The following is a 14,245-nucleotide window of genomic DNA, read 5'->3' as shown; positions in this document are numbered from 1 at the left end:
ACACATGGATTATTGCATCTCCGAGCGCCTGGCTTATCCCCGTTCTTCCAGCAGATGAGAAAACTGCTGGAGGGGGTTTAGCCTCAACAATAGCACCAGGATTCAGTAGGATACTGTGATTAATCAAACCATGGAAATAATATGGTCGTGGGAATGATCCGGCTTTAGAACACTTACCCAAAATTAAGAAACCAAACAAAATAAACAAAGACAACGAATATACTGAGCAAAGTGCAATAAAACCAGTTTAATTCTTGATGAACAATGTTGAAAAAGACTTTTATTACAAAACCTAAACCCATTTCTGATTGTGAACATGGTTAAGCATAAAACAAGGCTCCAGAAGCAAGTAAATACTGAAAGAAAATAGGAATTCATTGCTCTCGCTATTAGTGAGTGTAAAAATAATTATTTCAAACTAAACTCAAGGCTAAAATTAAGGGTTAAACTAGGCAATGATAAATAACCATATCCACTTCAATTAAAAACTTCACTTGTTCACCAAGAAGCATTTGGCCTTGTTCTGTAGTGAGCACCCATTGATTTCAGCACTTCCCCACACGAATGGTATTACTGGTGGGTCTCGTCCTTGGTTTGAAAGGGCATTCAACTTTTCTGTAAGCAATAGCTGAGTAATGATCCCACCTTCCAAAGGCATGTCAAAATGAACCTGAAGCTCCTGCCCCTGGCACTTGTAAAGACTGGTTATTATGCCAAGCATAATTGCAATTCTCAAGAGAAAAAAAAACTTTATTGCCAGTACTGAACACAATTCCCGCTGCATCGAAGGGAAATTGCACACTCTCTGCAAACCAGCGGGCAGGGCACTTCACTGTTTCAATTCGACGTAGTTAGCAGGGAAGAGACCATATCTGCCTCTACATTCACCTCGCCACCATCCTTCATCAATCATTTCGATGTTGGTGATCATGTCATCAGGGTCAAACGAAATCTCATCATCACCAGCTGAAAAATTGGTTTGCAAATTTTACTTTGTTTAAAAATCTGTAGTAATGTTTGAAATTGCATGCAACGTATAGCCGTGTTCCACATTTTAATAAATCAGGGGAACGAGCTTGCTCCAATCTCATATTGGATACTCTTTTCAGCAGTGATTTCATGTGGCCTCTACTTTTGAGCTACCTCACAAGCGTCGAGGCTTTGTGCTGGGCTCCAAATTTGCACCAAGTCCTCAATAAAGGATGAGGACTCTTGAGGGAAGACTTCTCACTTCTGAATCCTCACGGCATCAGGTCAAACGGATGCCCCGGCATCAGGTCAAACGGATGCCCCGGCATCAGGTCAAACGGATGCCCCGGCATCAGGTCAAACGGATGCCCCGGCATTCACAATGCTCTCAGGCCAAGCAACAGAATCACCTTAGAAAAAAATCACAGAAATGCTGGAGGAACATAGCAGGTCACGCCACGTCCATAGGAGGTAAAGATATGTAACGTACGCTTCGGGCCTGGGCCCTTCTTCAAGGATGCCACACCTCCATAGAGGCAGCAAGACCGGCTGGTTCCTCCAGCATTTCTTTGATTTTTACTGCAATCGCAGCATCTGCAGACTTTGTTCGGCTGCTCCACTGTGAAATCTCTTTGAGCAATGCCTACCCTGAAGACATTTCTCCTTTGGAGGCTACCAGACCAGTTGAGTTCATCTATCACCTTTGTGCTTTGATTACAATTACAGCGTCTGCAGACTTTCATGTTTCACAGCAAAATCATTTTGTTCTCTCTCCATGTTGAGGGGAAATACAGGCCCAACAACAGATTACCCACTCTCACCCGCTCCTGCCTACCTGCTCTCGCCTACACTCGCCCGCTCTTGCCCATGCTCACCCACACTTGCGCTCTCGCCCACGCTTACCCGCTCCCACCCACTCTCTCACCTTGTTGACGAGAAATCTGTTCTCGGCAGGAGCACAATGCAGATGGAAGCCATTTGTCCATTGCTGGCTCCTCACACAACAGTGGACCAACAGGCTCAATCTCCAGCTCCCCCCTGCAAACCTCCCCCCACCCCCAACCCCAATCATTGATACTGAGGCCAAAAAAATCAAATACAACAGCTACAAAATGAAAGATTGCTGTGTAGAACAGTCCTCACACAGACTGGGAAACTACATTGTTAAACAAAGAACAAGATTTCACTGAATTAAGAACCAGTGAATATTGTAAAATAATATTAAATCTGTCCATAATTCCCATCCAAGAAACCGTTTCCTTCTATCATTTCAAACTCAGGCAGGCAATGATAGGGGCCTTTAACTCTGTATTGTAGCCTTCCTTGCAGCAAGGGAGAGAGGTTGCAGGGATTTCACCTCTTAATGCCATCCAGCGACTGGAAGTTCTGCATCATCAGGACGTGTAAGAGCAATGCTCTTCAGGGCTTTTGTTAAGAGCACAGACAAGAGCGGTGTAACAGACAGACAAGAGCGGTGTAACGGACAGACAAGAGCGGTGTAACGGACAGACAAGAGCGGTGTAACGGACAGACAAGAGCGGTGTAACGGACAGACATGAGCAGTGTAACGGACAGACATGAGCGGTGTAACGGACAGACAAGAGCGGTGTAACGGACAGACATGAGCGGTGTAACGGACAGACATGAGCAGTGTAACAGACAGACATGAGCAGTGTAACGGACAGACATGAGCAGTATAACGGACAGACAAGAGCAGTGTAACGGACAGACAAGAGTGGTGTAACGGACAGATATGAGTGGTGTAATGGACAGACATGAGTGATGACTCAGGCTTCTTATGTAATGTACATTTTTTCGCATTTCTGTGCTCACATTGAAAAATTCTCCTTTTGGACAATTCAAACCAGAAGCAAAAGGCACATTTTTAAAACCCTTAAATGCTGAAATCTGAAACAAACACATGATCAATGTAAAAATAAACAGTAAAAATAAGCCTTGAAGTATTAACAACGCCTATAACAAATTACATGTGTTTTTTTTTAAATGTCCAGATCGTTTACTCCGCATCAACAAATAACAAACTTTGCCATTATAATTCCTTGGGCCTCATTTAAAATGCACAAAAAATTTCAAAGTTTGTTACTTAAATTCACATCAGTTGTAATTTTCCTTAATAATGACAGTGAAAGTTGCAAACCAGCGACCTGAATCCTGATAGTAAAATGTTCCAAGCCTGCTGTCAGTTCCCTAGAGCAGCCATTCTCAACATTATTTTGGCAGTGACCCCCTTAACACTCTGCTCAAAGTTTATGGGCCCCTTGAGTTGAGTTTAGTTGGTTTCTTCTGTTCTCTCCTACTGAACATGTAAAAAACTTTCTATGATATCAGTCCGTGGCACCCTTAAATGTGCTGGGGCCCCCAGTTTGGCCCCTATTGAGAATAAATGCCCGAGGGTAATAATGGCAACACCCAGCTCCAAACACCTTGGCAGTCAAACTCCACAAAGCATCTCTTTCCACAACATCCACAAATGTCAGAGATTTCAAAATAAAATATTTTTGACCTTTCATTTAATGCCTCTACTTACTGGTGAAACACACAAATAACCTTTACAAAGTGGCCATTAGTGCACCGTTGATCTAGAATCTAAATTTATTCACACCTAAATTTTGCTTAGATCTAAGGAACTTGGACCAACATCTTCAGTAATGTTGCTACCATTCCTTCTGCAGTACTTTCTCTGCGTCTACGTTTCATTCTTCATCGTTTTAAAGCCCCCTTAAGCTTCCATCTTCTAGAGCACATATTCTAAACGGGACCCACGAACTGAAATCATAAAATCCTTTCTATGTTTCTATATAGTTGGTAGAAGAGGCAGCACGTTAGCACAGTAGTTAGTGCACCACTGTTACCGCGCCAGTGACCTGGGTTCAAACTCTGCGCTGTGAGGAGTTTGTACGTTCTCCCCGTGTCTGCGCTGGTTTCCTCTGGGTGCTCTGGTTTCAAAATATAGGGAGTTGCAGGTTATTTGGGTGGCATGGGCCAGTGGACTGGAAAGGTTGTGTGACTAAAAATTAAATTTGAAATAAATTTTAAATGCGGAAGAAACCAACTAAACTCGACTTCTTCATAGGGAAGGGGGCCCATAAACTTCAAGCAGAGTTCTAAGGGGGCCAGAGCCAACTATAAAGTTTGAGAATGGCTGGTCTAGAGGAAAAAATCTCAATCTGCTTCATCTCTCTTGGTAGCTACAAATTAAGTCCTGGTACGAAGTGACCAATTTCTCTCCAACATCACTCCTTATGTTTCATGTTTGAGGAGACCAGGATTAGACACTTTAAACCTTAAAACATGAGAGTCTGGAGATGCCATGATTGAAGGAAGAACACAATGCTGGGGAAATTCAGGCCAAACAGTGTGCAGGCACTCCCCAACATACATCACCGTTCTGTTCTTGATGACTGGTTGTACCTCGGAATGGAAGCATGTCAGAATTGCCTACCTACCTTGTTAGCCGGTGCCCCGGGATTTCTAAGCTGGACACGATCATCTTGGGCCCTGTGCGCATGCACGAGTCTTCAGTTGGCATACGCGTGTTGGGTTTGCTTATTGGAGTTCAGTTAGCACATGCGCGCGTGTTAAGCGCCCTAACGTATTGAATTCGCACCCTTAACTCTTGCACATGCGCCAACCAAACTCTCGGGCGTGTGCACAGGAATCAAGATGGCTGCGCCCAGCCTATAGACTCCAGGACGCCAACTAACAAGGTAAGTATGCATTATTTGGCTCTAATATGCCCTGTATCCCTCTTATAGTTTGTCAAATAGAACATAAATCGCATAAATTTTATGTTTTTTCTTATATTTTTCAAAAACAATTTGATTGTATGTGCAGATGGATGCAAGTCGCATAGGTCACAAGTTGGGGAGTACCTGAGTACCTGTACTTTATATCGCGAAGATAAAGATACATAAACCCAAAATGTTGGTTATGTAGCTTTATCTTTGCTATATAAAGTACACTGTTTGACCTGCTGGGTTTCCCCAGCTTTGTATTTTTAACTTAAAAGATTCATGCTGGAAACACAAGTTGCATTGTATTACAGAGAGGAATTGTGATGGGATTTACCCTCACAATAATCTAACAACCTTGCACTCACCTGCTTGGTAATCGTACAAAGCGACTGCAGTTATTCCATACTCATTCTCATACTCTGCATAAGTGGGCTCATCTAGAAAAGACAAACACAGAAAGGATTGTTTCTCAACATTTCAAATAAAGTAAAACCCCTGGTATCCAAAATTCAGGCAACAGGAAAAAAAAGAGGAAAATACATTTTAAAAATAATAAAATAATAAGTAAAAATACACAAATTTAAAATAGTAAATGTTCTCTAAGTAACACATAAACCTTTGGTGAAGATGGGAGCAAATATTCAGCCAGTGGAGAGTCCTGGTCGGGCTTTGCTCGTAGCAGCTGTTTGAATAAAGTTGCGTGAAACAGCAATAGCGTCGCCCTGGATGAAGAGCTGGTTGCTGCCTCTCGCCGGAGGGGTGACTCTTAGTAAGAGTTGCCCTGGTCAGAGCTTTACCTGTAAACTTGGGGGGAAGGAAGGGGTTATTGCTTGTCTTTCGGGCGGCTCCGTGGAGGGGGAGGAACCTGCAGATGAGGCAACGGTTAAATGTTTATTTTTAATGCTGGTGTATTAGTAAGGCATTGTAAGAGCAAGTCTCAAGCTATTGGAAAATACACTTATCCGGCATCTACCAATCCCCATAGGTGCTGGATACCAGAGTTTAAATGTACTTTAAAAGGGGTCTCTTTACTTTTAAAAAAAGGCACGTCTAATCAAACCTCACCCTGGCATGAAGTCAAATCTATCTGGTCGTCCTTGAGGGGGCGTTCAACTGGAAGGCAGCAGATCAAGCTGAACGTGAGCCATTACCTTGTTGGTCCACTTGATTTTCATCAGGCAACTGGTAAACTGGATCCTGTTCGTACACTGCTTCTTGGTACGGAGCTTCATCACTGTCAACCTGGGGCTCTGCTTCATACATCCCACTATATTGCTTCTCCTTGTTATTCTCCTGTTCTTGCTTTAATGACTCCTGAAAAAGATAACAGAAGTTGAAACCTCCTTCAACTTGTCTTCCAGAAACCAAATTTATTGTCATGCACGTGTCACGAAATTCATTCTTTTTCAGCAGCGTAACAATGTAAACATTACTATAAAATTTTAACATAACTATGAAAAACTGAGGCAGTGTCTGTGGTTCATGACCATTCAGGCACCTGATGGCCGCTGGGTATTCATCCTCGGGCTCCTTTCTAATGGTAGCAGAGTGAAGAGGACATGGCCTGGGAGGTGAGGGTCCCTTGAGGATAGAGGCTGCTTTCTCAAGACACCGCCTCACGTAAATGTCCTTGATGAGTGAAGACTGACCGTACAGAAATTAAAGACCACCAAGCAACAGACTGATCAAAAAGCAGACCCAATTCCAGGAGATTCTAGGAACTAATGTTGTCAAACAAGAAAGTCTGCAGAATGCTGGGTTGAGAACAGAACACAAATGTGCTGGAGAAACTCAGCAGATCACGCAGGAAGTAGAGGTTAACCCACGTTTCAGGCCTGGGCCCTGCGATGGGTATTTCTCCAGCTCGTTTCTGCATGACTCCAGGATTCACGTCCATGACACAGGTGTCAGCAAATGATAAGGAGGGGGAAAAAAAAGGGAAGATAAACCTCAGCTCACAAAAGTGCTGAAGAAACTCTACAGGACACACAGCATGTATAGGGAATAGAAAACAGTTAATACTTTGGGCTTGGGCCCTTAGTCATGACTAATTAAACACAAAGTCTGCAGATGCTGGGGTTAAGCTCAGGCTTGAAACATTGATTACCTTTTACATCCTATTGATGCTGCGAGACCTGCTGAGTTTCTGCAGGCAGCATGGAAATAGCGTCTTGATAAAGGGTCCCGAAGGGTCCTGACCTGAAACACTGACTTCACTGGGACCCAATCCCATTGTCTTGACAAAGGGTGACGGCCCAAAATGGTGTCTAGCTCTCTCCATGGATCCTGCCTGACCCCACTGGGTCCCTCCACCTTCTCTTTGTTCAGCATCTGCAGTTCTTGTTTCTCTCGGCTGAAAATCTCAGCTGATGCCGCAGACTCACAGGAGTCGGCGTTGTTGGAACTGCCGGCTTTCTGCAATATGCAACTCAGCACACTATTCCCTTGTCAACAAAAGTAGGTCATGGACACTGCTCTAACAATGACTTTAGAGGTCACTTACGGTACCTTAATCAATCATAGATTTCCTGTGGAAAACAATACGAGCTGTACATGGGAACCGAGCTCCATGCAAGTAGGTGCGTCTCTTACTTCAAAAACACTTTTAAGTTCGTCTATCATCATCTGACTGTACAATCCAACAAAACACCATTTCTCCGACCAGTGCACACACACTGCCCAGTACATAAATATCACATAAATACAGAGAAAAGCAGTTTAAAAAAATTAGTATAAATGTTTTCTCAGTTAAAGATTACTGTTCATCAGTCTCACAGCCTGCAGGAAGAAGCTATATCCCAGCCTGGCCGTCCTGATCTTAATGCTCCTGTCCCTCCTTCCTGATGGTAGTGATTGTAAAAGATTTTCAGCTCCAGAGAAATGAGGCAAGATATTTCTTTCACAGACATTCACACTCAGTGCTTGAACTAATGAAGAATGAAGGACATCCAATGAATGAGGGTGCCTTTCCAGAATACGCCTGGACTTCTGAGGCAATCGTCACCAAGAGGAGGTCCATTCTACAAGTCGATTAATTTATCTGTAAGGAGTTCAGATGTTCTCCCCGTAACCTGCGTGGGTTTTCTCCGTCCGGGTGATCCAGTTTTCTCCCACCTTCCAAATCACAGGGTTAATCCCCATTTTTCTGAAAGTATTAGATTAAGCTTTGGAAACCCCTACTCTCCCAGAATCATTTTCAACAGCAATAATTACTGTGATCCCTAAAAAAAACAAGGACCCATTAAAAAAGCCTTCATCTCCACATTTATTATTAAATGTGGGATTATAAAATTGTTACAAAAATCTTGGCAAAGAGAAGGACTAAACTGTTCCCAAAATTAATAAATATGGATCAGACAGGTTTTGTTAAAAAAAAGACAGTCATCTGAAAATGTTGCTAGATTACTTAGTATAATTCATCTAGTGCAAACAAAAAGATTTGAGTGTTGCAGTGACTCTAGATGCAGAAAAAGCATTTGACAGACTGGAATGGGACTTTTGTTTAAGGTGATGGAAAGATTTGGATTTGAATAATTGCATAATAAAGTAGTGACTAATGGACAAATAACTACACCGCTTCAGTTGGCGAGGTCAAGTGGTCAAGGATAACACAAAGATAGGAGGCGTAGAGGACAGTGAGGAAGATTTTCAAAGCTTGCAGAGGGATCTGGACCAACTGGGAGAATGGGCCAGTAAATGGATGATAGAGTTTAATGCAGACAAGTATGAGGTGATGCATTTTGGAAGAGCAAATCAAGGAAGGATGTACACTGTAAATGGTCAGGCACAGAGGAGTGCAGAGAAGCAAAGAGACCTGGGGATACAAGTACATTGTTCCCTTAAGGTGGCGTCGCGGGTGGATAGGGTTGTAGAGAAAGCTTTTGGTATTTTGGCCTTCATATGAGTACAGGAGTTGGGGTGTTATGTTGAAGGTGTTTAATACATTGGTGAGGCCAAATTTGGAGTATTGTGTGCAGTTCTTGTCACCTAACTACAGGAAGGATATCGGTAAGATTGAAAGAATGCAGAGAAGATTTCCTAAGATGTTTCCGTGTCTTCAGGAGTTGAGTCACAAGAAAAGATTAAACAGGTTTTATTCATTGGAACAAAGAGAATAAGGGGAGATTTGATAGAAGTTTACAAAATTATGAGGGGTATAGACAAAGTAAATAAGAGTAGGCTCATTCCATTTAGATTAGGAGAGATAATATGTGAGGACATGGTTTTAGGGTGAAAGGTTTAGGGGGAACAGTAAAGGGAATTTCTTCATTCAGAGTGGTGGGAGTTTGGAATGGGCTGCCATCTGATGTGGTGGGTACAGATTTGATCTTTAAGAATAAATTGGATTGATGCATGGGTGGGAGAGGTCTGGAGGGTTATGGAATGGGAACAGGTTATTGAGCCTAGCTGAACAATGGTCAGCACAGACTAAAATGGCTGAATGGCTTTTTTTCTGTGCTGTAGTGTTCTATGGTTCTATGTCCCCTATCTCAACCTTTGTTTATTTTAGCTATAGAACCACTTGCTGAAGCAAATTGGAGTGATTTGGAAATAAAGGGATTTAGGGTAGGTCAAGAAGACCATAAAATTAGCTTATTTACAGATGATGTTTTAATATACTTGTCTGAGCCCGAGACATCTTTACAAAAATTATATATTAAATTGGAAGAATATGGAATAGTTTCAGGTTACAAAATAAACTGGATAAAAGTGAAATTTTGCCTTTAACAGAAGATGATTATACTCAATGTCAAAGAGATACACTGTTTAAATTGCCAAAAGAGGGTATTAAATATTTAGGCATTCACACAGATAAAAATTTGAAAAATTTAAATAAATTGAACTATTTATCATAATTTAAAAAGATTGAGGAGGATTTTAAAAAATGGATGAATTTACCTATAACTTTAGTGGGAAGGATTAAATTGTATTAAGATTAATATATTCCCAAGATTACAATATCTTTTTGAAACATTGCCTATTTTAATACCTCAAAAAAAAATTTCAAGAATTCAATAAATATGTAAGGAAATTCCTCTGGAGAGGTAAAATGTCAAGAGTTTCTATAGAGAAGTCAACATGGACATATGAATTGGGAGGCTTATAGCTTCCTAATTACAAAAACTATTCTTAAGCGCCACAAGTGAGATTTCTTGCTTCTCTATTTGAAGGAGAAGAAAAGTCAGGGAGGGACAAAATAGAGTTGGATAAAATAGGAGAGAGAAAAGCAGAAGAATATATAATTAATGGGATGCAAATTCGATGGTTGGTGATAAAGAAACACCATTGATGAAGCATTTGATTAATATTCGGAATAAAATAAATGACCAAATTGGTGTAAGAGGACGTGTATCATCTAAAATGCCTTTGATTCAAAATTCTCTCATCTTTTTCAAAGTATAATTAATTTTTATATATTTGGTTTTGTTTCTGTTGAAGATTGTTATGAAAGTGAGCAATTAATGTTATTTGAGCAATTGAGAAATAAATATGGAATAACTCAAAACACTTTTTTGTTATTTTCAATTAAGAGCATATTTGAGGGCTAAGTTAGGACATTGTTACTTGGTTGTACTGAAGGAAAACTTCTTATTAGGAGAGGAAATGTTAAGAAATTTACATCTGTGATATATTCTTTATTACAAATAGGAACTCCTAAGCATGGAGTTCATAAATCCAGACAGAGGTGGGAACTAGATTTGAACATTGGGACTGATGAACAAAGATGGGCAGATCCTCGTAGGGATTGTATGACTAACACTATTAATGTAAGGTAATAGATTAGTGCAGTATAATTTTTTTTTACATCATTTATATCTTGCACCACAGAAATTGAATCGATTGAAATCAGATTTATCAGATCAACGTTTTAGATGTGGTGAGGATGTAGGAACTTTCTTGCATTCAACTTGGTCTTGTCCTAAACCCAGATTTATTTCTATTAGGAAATATTGAAGGAACAAGATCTAAATTAAAATTGTCCATATATCAATTGGAATTTGTTAAAGTGGCATTAGCGGTGGCAAGGAAATGTATCGCAGTTACCTGGAAATCAGATATGTATCTGGGTATGGCAAGATGGAATGCAGTGATTCAAAGTTGTATTCCTTTGGAAAAAATTACACAGTTTGAGAAATAAAGATTCTATGTTTTTTTTAGGTTTAAATTAATATTAGGTTTAAATTTGTAATATTGTCCTTCCTGTGCCTCTGGACCTGCAAGAATCTCCTCTGAATTGTATTAAAAGAATTCTCTAAGCATGTGTGTTAGACAACACCCTTCTGGGAAGACTGAAAAATATCCTTTTCTTTCTGTAACTATATTGAATTTTTTCATATTGGTTACTTTGAGGGAGGCGGGGGGGTTTGTGGGGCAGGCCGGGTAAATTATCTGAGTGTAATTGGCAGCACAGGTTTCAAGGGCAGGGAACGGCCTTTTACCATGATTTTTTTTAATGGAATTAATTACAAAATGATGTAAAATAATAATGGCTGTTCACCTCAATGGTAAGTTCATATAATGAACTATCAAAGAACACTGGCCTTCTCTACATCAGAGAGACTGGACACAGACCGGGAGGTCGTTTCCCTAAGCACCTTCGCTCCGTCCGCATCAATGACAGGGGTCTCCCAGTGTCCGACCATTTCAGTTCTGTGCCCCCTCCTGCACTGACATATCTGTCCATAGACTCATGTACTGTCAAAACTTAGGCCATTGTTAATTGTAGGAGCAACACCTCATTTTCCGTCTGGATTCTCTCCAACCAGATGGCATAAACATCAACTTCTCCGGTTTCTGCAAGAGCACTCCCCATTCTCCCTCCCTTCCCCATCCCTTTGTCTCCATTCCTCCAGTTCTCCACCCCCTTCACTCTCCATTCACAGAGCTGTCCCCCCTCCCCCGTTTGCTGCTGTGCCCTCCCTCCCTTATCCATCTATTACCTCCTGCCTGTGGGACCATGCTCCTCCCTCACTCCTCCCTCTCCCACCATTTTGTTCAGATGCCTTCCAACACTTTTCTCACACCTTGATGAAGGGCTTAAGCCCGAAGCGTTGGTTCTGTATCCTTATCCTTGCTACATAAAGGACACTGTTTGACCTGCTGAGTTTCTCAAGCGCTGTGTTTTTACTCCAACTACGGTGTCTGCAGACTATTGTGTTCTACTCCACAAACACAATGGGAGCAGGGAAGATGATGGAAGCTGAATGCATCCATTTGGGGCAGCACGGTTAGGGTAGTGGTTAGCGCAATGCTGTTACAGTGAAAGTGATCAGGACCAGGGTTTGAATCTTGCACTGTCTGTAAGGAATCTGTATGTTCTCCCTGTGTCTGCGTGGGTTTTCCCTGGGGGCTCAGGTTTCCTCCCATCCTTCAAAATGTACCGGGTTGTATTATCAATTGGGTGGCATGAGCTTGAGGACTGAAAGGGCCTGTTATCGTGCTGTGTGTCTACAGGTCTCCATGATTCTGCAAACAAGCATAAAGGTACCTCATACTCCGGAATGGACGCCCTCCGTTCCTTTTCGAATGCTGGAGCAGGAGCTGGAGTGGCTGCCGGGGCCCGAGCTGGGGCAATGGGGACAGGCGTTGGTGTGGACACCAGTGACTGCTTTCTTGCCAATTCTTGTTCCTGTTAGACAATAGACAATAGACAATAGGAGCTGGAGCAGGCCATTTGGCCCATCGGGCCAGCACCGCCATTTTAGATCATGGCTGATCATTACCATCAGTACCCATTTCCAGCCTTATCCCCATAACCCTTAACTCCGTTACCCACAAGAGTCTTATCTAACTCTCTTTTGAACATAGTCAGCGAATCCGCCTCTACCACCCTCTGTGGCAGAGCATTCCACAGATTCACACTTCTCTGGGTAAAAAAATGCTTTCTCATCTCCGTCCTAAAGGGCCTACCCTGTATTCTTAAACTATGCCCTCTAGTCCTCGTCTCCCCCATCATTGGGAACAAGTAATCAGACTTCACCTTGTCTATCCCCTTGTTGATTTTGTATACCTCAATCATGTCCCCCCTCATCCTTCTAAACTCCAATGGATACAAGTCCAGTTTTTCTAGCCTTGCTGCATATGACAACCCTGCCATCCCTGGAACTAACCTTGTAAATCTGCGCTGCACACCCTCTATAGCTAGTATGTCCTTCCTCAAGTTTGGAGACCAGAACTGGACGCAATACTCCAGGTGGGGTCTCACCAGGGCCCTGTATAACTGCAGAAGGGGGTCTCTGTTCCTATACTCCAATCCCCTCTTTATGAAAGCCAACATTCCATTTGCCTTCTTCACAGCTTTCTGAACCTGCATGCTAGCCTTCAGTGACCGGTGAACAAGTACACCCAGATCCATTTGCACTTCCCCGCTCCCTAGCTTGTCTCCATTTAAATAATACTCAGCTTTCCTATTACTTCACAACACAATATTATTTCACAACACAATACATTCTGTCACCCAAGGGTGACACATACCCGACAAAATCACCCTCAATGGCTCATCTAAATAAAAATAAATTAAACCAAGAGAGTCCAACATCACCTATTTCATTGACATGGCAAATTTTGTAATAAAGGATTCTGTTTTGGAGCCTCAAACATAAATTTTCCTTCCATGTTACAAGAATCAAATTCTGTCTGCCAGGAATCTAGACCTCAAGATGAACGGAAGTTAAAGTAGTAAAAACACACAGAGATGCTGGAGGAACTCAGCTGATCTCACAGCATCCACAGGAGGTAAAGATATGTTATCAATGTTTCGGACCTGAGCCCTTCCTCAAGGGATAAGCAAAGAACAGCAAGTTGTCAGATAAAGACTGAAGACTGGCAGAGGGAGGAGCCCAGACCAACAGAAGGTGTTCATTGGATAGGATAACAGGAGAGGTGAGAATTGAATTTGGCTCTGGGAAAGGAAACAGGGAAAAGGGAAAAGAGAGAGAAAATTAGAACAAACTGGGGGAAAGGGGAGTTTAATTGAAAACCAGAGAAGTCGCTGTTAATGCCATCCGATTGGAGGGGGCTCAGATGAAAGATGAGGTCTTGTTCCTCCAATTTGTGGGTGATCTCAGTCTGGCAGTGCATGAAACCACAGACACATCAGCAAGGAAATGGGACGGGGAAATGAGATGGGCGGCCACGGGAGATCCATTCTATTTCAATAGACAGAGCCAAGGTGCTCAACAAAATGATCTCCCAGGCTGAGTTCCTCCAGCATTTCTGTGTGTTTATACATCCAAGTGTCTGCAGACTTTCCTCATGATTAAAACCCTAGTATAAAATAGTGTCCTTTTTTTTCTTTGTTTTGCAACCGAATACAGCCACAAATACTTTGATGATTGAGTTACAATAACCCCCTTCTGTTATCTCATGAATTTCTGAATTGCCAATCAAACATTTTGGGGCAAGTCACTGGCAACCATTCTGATACTCAATATTTATCCCAGGTTATAATTTAACTAGTTCTTCATGACAAGTGGAGACGTGGCAGCACAACATTTGAACAGTGGATTTTTACCGTATGC

General features: G+C 41.9%; 1 protein-coding gene across 5 annotated transcripts in view; it reads right to left on the bottom strand.

Moving 5' to 3' along the window:
* Positions 1 to 220: 220 nt before the first annotated feature.
* Positions 221 to 14,245, bottom strand: part of cttn (cortactin) — a 96,378-nt gene continuing 82,353 nt past the window's right edge. For all 5 annotated transcript variants that reach the window (XM_069902227.1, XM_069902234.1, XM_069902241.1 and 2 more), the window contains 4 exons: positions 12,214 to 12,354; positions 5,876 to 6,038; positions 5,090 to 5,161; positions 221 to 966 (listed from right to left, as the gene is read on the bottom strand). In XM_069902227.1, the coding sequence (XP_069758328.1) occupies positions 830 to 966; positions 5,090 to 5,161; positions 5,876 to 6,038; positions 12,214 to 12,354 (513 nt within the window). In that variant the 3' untranslated portion in view covers positions 221 to 829. The remainder of the gene's footprint in view (positions 967 to 5,089; positions 5,162 to 5,875; positions 6,039 to 12,213; positions 12,355 to 14,245) is intronic.

This window comes from Narcine bancroftii, chromosome 1 (genome assembly GCF_036971445.1).
Source record: "Narcine bancroftii isolate sNarBan1 chromosome 1, sNarBan1.hap1, whole genome shotgun sequence".
NCBI lineage: Eukaryota > Metazoa > Chordata > Chondrichthyes > Torpediniformes > Narcinidae > Narcine > Narcine bancroftii.
Note: the sequence above shows the minus strand (reverse complement) of the source record. Positions and strands in the feature narration are given on the sequence as shown.